Genomic DNA, 10846 nt, shown 5'->3' with positions numbered 1-10846 from the left:
TTTTTGTATTTTTTCAAATACTGTGAACATTAAAAAAACATGCGTCACCTAGAAATATTTTATTTAAAATTATTGCTATCTTTAATTCAAAAAATAAGCTTCGAAATTTTAAATGTTAAAATAATTTTTGAATCTAATATCTTATTGTTGTATTTGTAATCAATAAAATATATTTCTAAAAAATTTTAATTGTTAAAATTCGGGAATCTTACAATTCGGATATTTTATAAATCGGCAATTTTCTGTCGGGAATTTTCCAATTCGGTAATATTAAAAACTGTCGGGAATTTTCCAATTCGTTAATATTATAAACTGTCGTAAATTTTATTATTCGGGAATATTCCAATTCGGGAATTTTATAATTCTGAAATTTTATTATTCGGGAATTTTCCAATTCGGTATTTTTATTTTTCGGCAATTTTATTATTGGCGAATTTTATTTTTTGGCAATTTTCCAATTCGGTATTTTTATTTTTCTTTAATTTTATTATTCGTGTATTTTATTATTTGGTAATTTTCCAAATCGGTATTTTTATTTTTCCGCAATTTTATTATTCGCGAATTTGATTATTCGGGAATTTTCTAATTCGGGAATTTTACTGGGTCGCGAATTTTATTTTTCGGGATTTTTCAGTCGTCCCATAAAATATACGTGTTCATGATTTAAAATTAATTTTTTTGTGCTCTTAATTTATAATTATCCACTGCAGGTTACATTATGCACTCTAGAAAGGTTCACCCTATAATTTATCTACAAAAATTAGTTTAGTAAATTTTCGTTTGATAATTGCAAAATAATTAATTTTTTTTTAATTTAAAATATGAAATTTGCAGATTCCATCTTGACCTTCGAATCTCGAAATTCCCATAGCAAGCTTTGCGTTCTTTCTTTTCCATTGAAAATAGTTTGTATTGAATTTTTTTTTCAATCCTCGCCACTATGTTCCTTATTTTTCGTTTTCTATGTGAAAAGTAAGTACTCGGTTGATCGATAAGTTTAAAAAAAATTATTCTATGGCTACATTAAATTAATGACTTGCTAATTGCTATTAAATTGTAGGGACCTGTAGATAATTAGAGAAACCTTCTGCTAATTGGTAGGATCATAGAAATGATTTTTTTTATCGTAGTCCAAGGTCCAATTTTTTATCTATGTATAAATATTTAGGAAAACAAATTCGGTGATGTAAGAATTTGAAAAGATCATTTTTTAAATTTATATTGTACATTAGTTGAACTTTTTGTATTTTGCTAAAGTTTAAAAAATTCAGTATAATTTTTATAAAGTTCTAAGGAGAGAATATCTTTTTGAGCATGAAGATTTATTTCAATTTAATTAAATCTAATTGAATCTAATTTATTCAAGTTGCTAAAATTCGATCGAATTGCTAGAATTTATTTGAGTTTCTAAAATTTCCTAGAATTACAAGAATTTATTTAAATGATTGTTAAAAATTCACTAGACTTTCGAGAATTGATTGGAATTGCTAAAATTCGCTAGAATTCAAATAATTTACTTGAATTGTTGAAATTCAGTAAAATTTCTAAAATGCCGTAAAATTAAGTATACTTCAACTTAATAAAGCTATCTTAAAACGTATCAACTAGTAAACAATACAATTAATATTCTCAAAATTAATTTAAAAAATAAAATTCCATATTTTCAACTCTTTATTTTTATTCGAATAATTTTTTTTTTACGAAAAAGCACCGACCCATTTGACTAATTAAAGCTAATGAATATCTTTGCGTTCTTAAAACAAAAAAAAAAGATTTAAAAATAAGACATTAAATACAATTTCCATAGAAAAAATTATAACACTATTCAACTCTGATGGGATCTGCAAACGGAATGTCCTGGGCTCGAATCCTAGCGGATTTAAAAAATGTGTTATTCTTTTTTTAAAGAATTTTTAATTTAAAATTTAATATCTTAAGATGTTTAATAATTTAGTGCAATTTTTTAAAGTGGATTTACTGCATTTTCTTGCTTTTCACATATAGGAGGAATTTTTTTTCCTTGGTCGCAGTTTTACAAGTTTGTTCTTGGTCCGAGAGAAAATACAACTCGAAACCTATGTAAGAAAATTCCCTCGAGCTAACCGAGAGCTAACACAAGAACTTTTTTCTTTCGGTTACTGCACACTTGAGGAATGTACAAAGTCAAGGAGTTTCTTCGTTATTCTTCATTTTTCTTATAAAGTTTTATAACAGACTGGAAAAACGATTTTATAAAGTGTTATAATTTTTTCTCTGGACTCTGTAGATTATAATGGATCGAAAAAAACGATTTTTAATGTAATATAAAATTAAAAATTGGACAAAAATGGTCGAAGTTAGGATCACGTGAAAATTCGGAATGTTTTTTTATTTGTTTCATTGCAAGAAAAAAACTTTTCAGCTAGTAGAAAATTGGTCAAAAATAGAAGATTTGAAAGTAATGCGCGACCTGAAAGTATTCATTGATTTAACATTTTTTTTGGCTCAGATTTGTCTTCCCAAAAGGAATATTTTCTTCACTATTAAGGTTCAAATTTAAAAAATTGGGTTTTTCGAATCTACAGATTATGGTGGATCGAAAAAAAATTTGGACATCGAAATTAGCACTATGTGGAAATGTAGTGTATTAACACTCAGATTCTTGAGAAAATTCTAAAAGATTTTTGAAAATTTCAGATATGTCGAAAAGGAATCTAGAAAATTGGAAAGAAAGTTTTTTATTTTACAAGATTTTATCAAGTTTGAGGAAAAATTCGAGTTGGCTTAAAACCTATTTAGAACTTTAAAAAGGTTTTTAAAAATCTTTAAATATTTTCCAAATTTTTCGAAATCTTGTCAAACTTTAAATTATCGTTCACCCTTTGAAATTTTTCGAAATCTTTTGAAATATATTCCTAAAATTAATTTCTAAAAATAAAAAAAATTGCTTAAAATTTTCTCAGGAGCATAAAGAATTGTTATTATTATTTTGAAGCCTTTCAAACACCCTAAATAACTAAAAAATCTTATTTCAAAATCTTCAAATATTTTAATTTTATCACAAATTTTTTGAAATGTTTTATAACTTTAAATGATTGTTGAAACTTTTTAAAGCTTCTGAACCTTTTCAGAAAGTTTTGAAATTATTCAATTTTTTTACTTTGTTTAAAATTCTGCAAAGTAAAAAAATGTCTTAAATCTGTACAGATTCTTTTTGAGCAATTTTCGAAATGTTTTGATATCATTTGAAAATTTCTCAGTAATTAAAGAAATTATCGTTATTATCTTCAAAACCTTTTAAAAATTCTTTAAAAACTTTAGAATTTTTAAATATGTAATTTATATAAAATTCTACAATTTTAGAAATTTTTTTAAATGTGTCGAAATCTTTTTAAATATGGAATTAAAATAAATTTCTCAAAATGAAAGATCATTTGAAATTTTCCCAAGAATTACTTCTATTTTTATAATTATCATCAAAACCTTTTAAATGTTCTTTAAAAAACTTAAAAATTGTATTTCGTAATCTTTAAAAATCTACGTTTGCACAAAAAATTTTAAAATCTTTTCAAACTTTAAAATATTTATAAACCTTTAATTATTTTTGAATATTTTTAAATATTTTTATTTACTTTTGCAATTATTTGCATGTTTTTTTATAAACTTATTTAAAATACTGTAAAATAAAATAAATTTCATTTGAATTTTGAAATGCTTCGAAATATTTTTAAATAATCTTTCTTAATTAATTTCTCAAAATTAAAAATTATTTGAAATTTTTCCAGGAAGTTCAGGAATTTTTGTTGAAACCTTTCAAAATCTTTAAAAAACTGCAACATCTTATTTGATCTACATTTTGTTTTTTAGCTTAAATATTTTTCAAATGTTTTCAACACTTATATACATATTTTAAAATTATTTAAATTCTTCCTAAAAGTTTTCAAAAATCATGAGAAATTCAAAAACTTTTATAAAAAAAACTTCAAAATTGTATTTTGTAATCTTTAAAAATCTACGTTTGCACCAAATTTTTTAAAATCTTTTCAAAATCTAAATTATTTTTAAATCTTTTAAACCTTTTTGATAAATTTTGAAATGATTTGAATTTTTTGATAAATTTGTTTCAAATTCTACAAAATAAATTTTATTTGAATTTTGAAATGCTTCGAAATATTTTTAAATACTCTCTCTCTCTCTCTCTAAATTGATGTCACAAAATTAAAAATTGTTAAAAATTTTTTCAGGAATTTGAGAAATTTTTATTGAAACTTTTCAAAATCCTTAAAAAAACTGCAAAATTTTATTTGAAAATCTTCAGGAATCTACATTTTGTTTTTTAGCTTAAATATTTTCAAACTGTATACATTTTTCAGATGTTTTCAAAACTTTAAAATATTTTTTAAAATGATTTAAATTCTTCCTAAAAGTTTAAAAAAATCGGGAGAAATAAAAAAATTGCATCAAAAACTTAAAAATTGTATTTCGTAATCTTTAAAAATCTACGCTTGCACCAAATTTTTTAAAATCTTTTCAAACTCTAAATTATTTTTGAATAATTAAAAATTGTTAAAACCTTTTTAACAACTTTTGAAGTTTTTAAAATTCTGTATAATAAAATAAATTTTATTTGAATTTTGAAATGCTTTGAAATATTTTAAAATACTCTCTCTAAATTAATTTCTCAAAATTAAAAATTGTTTTAAATGTTTCCAGGAATTTAAGAAATATTTGATGAAACCTTTGAAAATCCTTAAAAATAACTGAAAAATTTGATTTGAAAATATTCAAAAACGTACATTTTGTTCTTTGGCTTAAATATTTTCAAACTTGAAATATTTTTCGAATGTTTTCAAAACTTTTAAACATCTTTTAAAATGATTCAAATTTTTCCTAAAAGTTTTTAAAAATCGTGCAAGATAAAAAAATTTTTTCTTAAAACCTTTCAGATTCTTTTACGAAAATTCTGTAAAGATGTTGAATTTTTTTGAAATCTTTTTAAATATTATATTAAAATCAATTTAAAAAAAAGACAGTTTGTTTTCCAAGAACTCTTTTTCGAATCTTGGCAAAATTATCTTTTTTGAGCATACTCTAAAAAATATTGTCTACGTTCAATCGGTTTTTACTGGTGAAAATATATAAGAAAAAAATATATGTTTAAACATTTTTTTTCTAGTATATTTTTTCTAGTTCAAAGTTATCAAATATAGAACAGATATTTTAATTTACGAAAATGATTTTTTCGAGAACAGGCTATCTTTTTGTTCTTATGTTAAATATCATTTATTTTAAATCAATTTTTTTGCTAAAACAAGCCATAATACATTATAAATATCATTTAGAGTCAGCTTAAAAAAATATAATTTGAAAAATCAGAAAACTAGGTTAAAAAAAATTAACTGTTTTTGAATTTATGATTTTCTACACTTATATAATTATTTTCATTCTACTTTTACTAGTAGAAAAGACTGAAATAGCTGAAAAGTCTTGTTCGTCATTGGTGTAGATTTAAAAATTGTCTTTTGAAAGTTTCATTTTTTTTCATAGACACAACTTTTCCATGTAATTCCAATTTCGATTTCTAAAATTTTTTTAGGGGAGACCTCCCTTCAGTGGATAACGTAGCCTCCCGTGGATAATCATTAATTAAAAATACTAATTTATTCTAAATAATTAATTATTTTCAAATAATAGTTAATGCAATATACTTAGTTATAAATAAAAATAAATTATTTTTGTCTTATTTGTGCTCTTAATTAATGAGTATCCACTGTGGAAAGGTTCCCCCTATCCTACTGTAGATTTAAAAGTTTTTGCATTTTTTATTCAATTATAAAATATTTACACGAATTCTAAAAAAATTTGGACCTTGGTCTAGCGATTTTTCCTATCCTTAGACTGAAGTTCTCTTAAGAATATAAAACACTCAAAAACGCATTCTCGTATCATGCGAAAATTTATATTTGAAAATCCTCAGAGGAAAATACTCTTGAGTTTCTTCGACGACTTATTTCCCCAAAGAAGCTCTTTCTGAATTTCTCATGAAGATGGATTTTCTCCGTGAGTTCTAGGAGAATAAGAAGTCAAATATTTCCAAAGAAATTCAGAATTTCTAAGTTTCGAATTTCCCGAGAAGTGGATGCATTTATTTCTATCTGAACTTTCAGGGTTTTAAATTGCAGATGAAATTGGATTCTGTGAAAAATTTAAGTTTCCGACATCAGGCCTCGGACTCAATTTAGAATTCCAAAATAGTGTAAATAGTGTTACAAATTTGTAAAAAATAGTGTAAAAAGAGTGTCGTAAATTAAAAAAAATTAAACCTATATTTTGGGGGAATCATTAATTAAAAATACTAATACATGTTCAATAATTAAAAAATTTTAATTAATATTTAGTACACAGTACGTGTCCATAAAATAAAATAAAAATTAATTTTTTTTGTTTTATTTGTGCTTTTAATTAATGATTATCCACTGTAGGGAGGTTTCCCGTAGTCCGGATTTAAAAGTATGTACTGGAAAAATAACTTTATGTTTTAGAGAATTTCCAGTTTTTTAAGCTTATAATTTTAGAGTATTAAAAATGCAGTTCAATTTTTATGTAAAAAGTTTTCATTTAGTTTATAAATGATAAAAATTCCTATGTTAATAGGATCCAATAAGAAAATCGAATCATTTTTAGTCGGAAGTCGACTATTCAATTTTTGTTGCAGAATTCATCTTTCGTGGTTATAAATTTTATCATTTGGTTTAAAATTGAATTATTTTGTTGAAAAAATAATAATTTCCTAAAAACTCCATAATTTGATTCAGATTTCTTTTTTTCTTGACTAAACATTTTTTTGTTTCAAAAATGTAACTATTTTGTTAAACATTCAACAACTATCTTATCAAAACTTAATGCGTTTCGGTTCAAAATTAAATGTGTTCTTGTAAATTCAACTATTTTTTAGAAAATTCTTATTTTCGGCATGAAAATTTAAGTATTTCTTATCAAATTGAAATGATGGTTAAAAATGTATACATTCTTTTAAACATTAGTATTTTCTCATAGAATATTAATTTTGTTGGGTTTTTATTTTAAATCAAAATCTTTTTTGAAAATGTGTTTTTTATTATTAGTTAAAAGTTACATTTTTTACTATAAATTTTATTATTTTGTTTAAAATTCCACTGATCGGATAAAAATTGACTTTCTTGTTACAAATTTATACTCTCGAGTTGAAAATTCAAACGTTTTGAAGAAAATGTGCCCTTCTGGCTTCGAAATTCAACGATTTGGTACGAAATTAAATTATTTTGAAGAATTTTTTTTATTGAAAATTAAGTATGAAAATTAATCTTGGTAGGTAAAAAATTCAAATCCTTGAACGAAAGTGGAACCAGTTTTTTAAAAATTTATTCTTTTGGTTGCAAATTCACAATTTTATTAGGAAATTATAATTTTTTGTTTGAAAATTAATTTCTTTTAAACTGAAAATTGAACTATTTTGTTGACGAATCAACCGTTAAGTAAAAAATTAATTTTGTTCTTAAACATTTTTTATTCTCAGGCCGAAAAATCAAATATCTGGAAAAATTAAACTTTCTGGCTTAAAAATTCAACAATTTGGTACACAATGAAACTGCTTTGTAAAGAATTGTAAAAGCAAAAAAATAAATAGTTATCAAATAAAATTTGAGCTGACACATTCTCCACTGTTCGTACTATTGAATTGAAAATTTATATCATTTTTTAAAAATGCATATTTTTTGCTCAAAAATTAATCTTATATATTTTGTTAAAAATTTGTCTTTTTTGAAGGAATATTAATTATTTTGGTTAAAAATGGAACTTTTATGTTAGAAATTAATCTGCCTTAGTTAAGGATTCAAGTATTTTATTTAACATTTGGTTTTAAATTAAACGTATTTAGTAAAAAATTTATTTTCTTCGATGAAAATACATCTCCTTGGTTTAAGATTCATTTCTTTAGTTGAAAATTATTATTTTTCAATTGCAAATGCAAATTTTCCAATTTTGGTTGAAAATTAATTTTTATAACTAAAAATAGAATCAATATTTCTAGTTTAAAATTTATCCTTTCTAGTTGAAAATTCAATTTGTTGGTTTCTTAATTAAGTAATTTTGTTGAAAATATAATTATATTGTTAAAAAGTTGTTTGTGTTTGATTACAAATTAATCTGTTTGAAAGAAAATTAAACTATTCGATTTTGAATTCAAATTTGATCTAAGTATATATTTTAGTTGAAATTTCATTAATTTAATTGAAAATACGATATTTTTGGTAGAAAATTAAACTTGTTAAAAATGTATCCTTTCTATTTAAATATTTAATTATTTGTTTAAAAATTCATTTATTTTTTTGTAAATTTAACTGTCTTGTTGAAAAATATATTTTAAAATAAAAAATGTAACTATACCTGTTTTGAATGTTGAATTGATTTCTTAAAAGATATCTTTTTGGTTGAAGATTTACAATTGAGTCGAAAAAAAGTTTTTTTATTTTTGGTTCAAAATTCATTTTTTTTAAACTCGAAATTTAGTAGAAAATTGAACTATTTGCGTCCAAATTGAACTCTTTTGCAAAAAATTCGTTTTTTATTGAAAATCAAGTGTTAAATAAAATGTATTCACTGAATTTTTGTTAAACAATTTAGTTAGAAATTTATATTTTTTGTTGGAAATTTGTCTTTTCTCGTAGAATATTAAATTTCAAAAATTCCAAAGCATTCATGATTCATTCCAATGAATTAAAATAATAATAATAGTTTAAATTGAGATATTTTAATTCTAATTAAAATTAATTATTTTTCTTTAATTTGTGTTCTTTCTTAGTAGAAAATTAATTAAATCTGTGTTGAATATTAATTTAAAAAAATTAAATATTTGGTTGAAAATCTAACTGTTGAGTAGAAAGCTCATTATGAGAGAATAGTATCTTTTTTTCCAAATTTGTTTCAAAATAGTGTTTGTTTTTAATTTTTAAACATTTAAAAAAGTGTTTTTTGTTTTAAATATTCACTTAAAATTAATTTTTCTAAATAAAAGATCATTTGAAATTTTCTCAAGAATTTAATCAATTTTGGTTATTATTATCAAAACCTTTCAAATTTTTCTTAAAAAACTTCAAAATTAAAAAAAAACCTTTGAATTATTGTTGAATATTTTTTTGATAAATTTGTTTAAAATTCTGCGGAATAAAAGAAATTTATTTTGAAATGTTTCGAAATCCTTTGAAATATTTTTTATAAATTATTTTCTCGAAATTAAAAATCACTTGAATTTTTTTCAGGAATTTAAGAAATGTTGGTTCAAACCTTTGAAAGTCCTTGAAAAACTGCAAAATTTTATTTGAAAATCTTCAGAAATCTACACTTTGTTTTTTTGAACATTTTTGAAAGATGCTGAAATTTTTCGAAATAATTTTGTTGCTGTTGAATTTTTTGTTAAAAATTAAACAACTTGGTTGAAAGTGAAATTTTTTAATTTATAAAAAAGTGGTACCAGCGGACAATTATGAGAGAATAGTGTCTTTAGTGTTATTTTTTCAAAATTGTATAAAAACAGTGTCATCACTAAAAAAAGTCTCAAATTTTTTTTAAACCTCTTTTTTCTTTGCTTATATTAATTTTCGCTCAATACGAGAAAGCAAATCTAGTCGCTACTTTCCGGAAATGTACTCTTTGGTAACTAAATTGTTGGCTAGGCGGGAAATGTGGGGTAATTCGGGAAATGTGGGGTAAAGTGAGACATCCGCTTTTCATTCAAGGAAAGCAATTTTCCGCCTGAAAATTCAATATAATTCGCGAAATTCAAGATTTCATTTGTCCCGCTTTACCCATTTTTGTCCCGCTTTACCCCGCCTTACGCTACTTGCGACGATATTTGTGACTATCCCAATTCTCTTTTCTTAGTGTAGAGAAACGGTGAACCAGACTACCATTCCGGGATGTGTCAATCCTCCAATCTCACAATTTACTGTTCGAGTTTCACCATTCAGAACGAACAGCGCCTCATTCGAAGGGCTGACCATGTAGCGACCGAAAATTCCACTTTGAACGATTGGTCTGTTTGGATTTCCCCACTGGGCGAGATTTGCTGGCATCGCTTTTCCCACGCCAGTAATCATTTCCACTTTACCTGTAATTGTTTTTTTTCCGTTAAATTCAATTTTGTGAAATGTACGGCTGACCAAAGCTGGACAGGGCAGTTTGCTAATGACTATTTTCTAATTACCAATTAACAATTACCAATTAACAATTACCAATTATCAATTGCCAATTTGCCAATTACCAATTACCAATTACTAATCACCAATCACTAATTACTAATTACTAATTATGTAATATTTAATATATATGTACACAATATTGATTAATAATTCACTTAAAAATTTGGTACTTCATCTTTAACTTAAACTTAAGAGCTTGTCTTATTTTACAATTTTTTCACATATAAGGAACTAGAACATTGTAGGCGCTATGCGCGCATTAATTACCCTTTCTTTAGAAAAAAAAACACTTTGTCATAGAAAATTAATCCTTTTGATGGGAAATTCATTTCATTGTATAAAAATAATTATTTCTTTCTTAAGAAATTAGTATTTTTTTAACTGCAAAGTTAAATATGCTTTTTTTTGTTCGAAATGTAACTTTTTTGATAGATAATTATTTATGATTTAAATATTCAATATAATTTTTTTCTTTTAAGTTTTTAAAAATATTTTCATTACAATTTAATTATTAAAGGTAATTTATTTTCAATTATCTTTTTACATTATTTGTTTCGTTGGCAATCTAACTATTTTGTTGAAAATTTATCTTTTGAATTTGAAAATTGTACTATTTGGCTAAAAAAGAC

The 10846-nt window shown here is 23.4% G+C and overlaps 2 protein-coding genes across 2 annotated transcripts in view; one reads left to right on the top strand and one right to left on the bottom strand.

The window, feature by feature from the left end:
* The window catches only part of LOC117177877 (TBC1 domain family member 23), a 156814-nt gene that overhangs the window by 56608 nt on the left and 89360 nt on the right, over positions 1–10846 (top strand). The window lies entirely within an intron of this gene.
* Positions 9614–10846, bottom strand: part of LOC117179077 (follistatin-related protein 5-like) — a 64104-nt gene continuing 62871 nt past the window's right edge. The window contains exon 14 of the mRNA XM_033370718.1: positions 9614–10126. Within this exon, the coding sequence (XP_033226609.1) occupies positions 9897–10126 (230 nt within the window). The 3' untranslated portion in view covers positions 9614–9896. The remainder of the gene's footprint in view (positions 10127–10846) is intronic.

The sequence above is a fragment of the Belonocnema kinseyi genome, chromosome 8 (genome assembly GCF_010883055.1).
Source record: "Belonocnema kinseyi isolate 2016_QV_RU_SX_M_011 chromosome 8, B_treatae_v1, whole genome shotgun sequence".
Lineage (NCBI taxonomy): Eukaryota > Metazoa > Arthropoda > Insecta > Hymenoptera > Cynipidae > Belonocnema > Belonocnema kinseyi.
The sequence above is the reverse complement of the archived record's forward strand: the minus strand, read 5'-3'. Positions and strand labels throughout refer to the sequence as shown.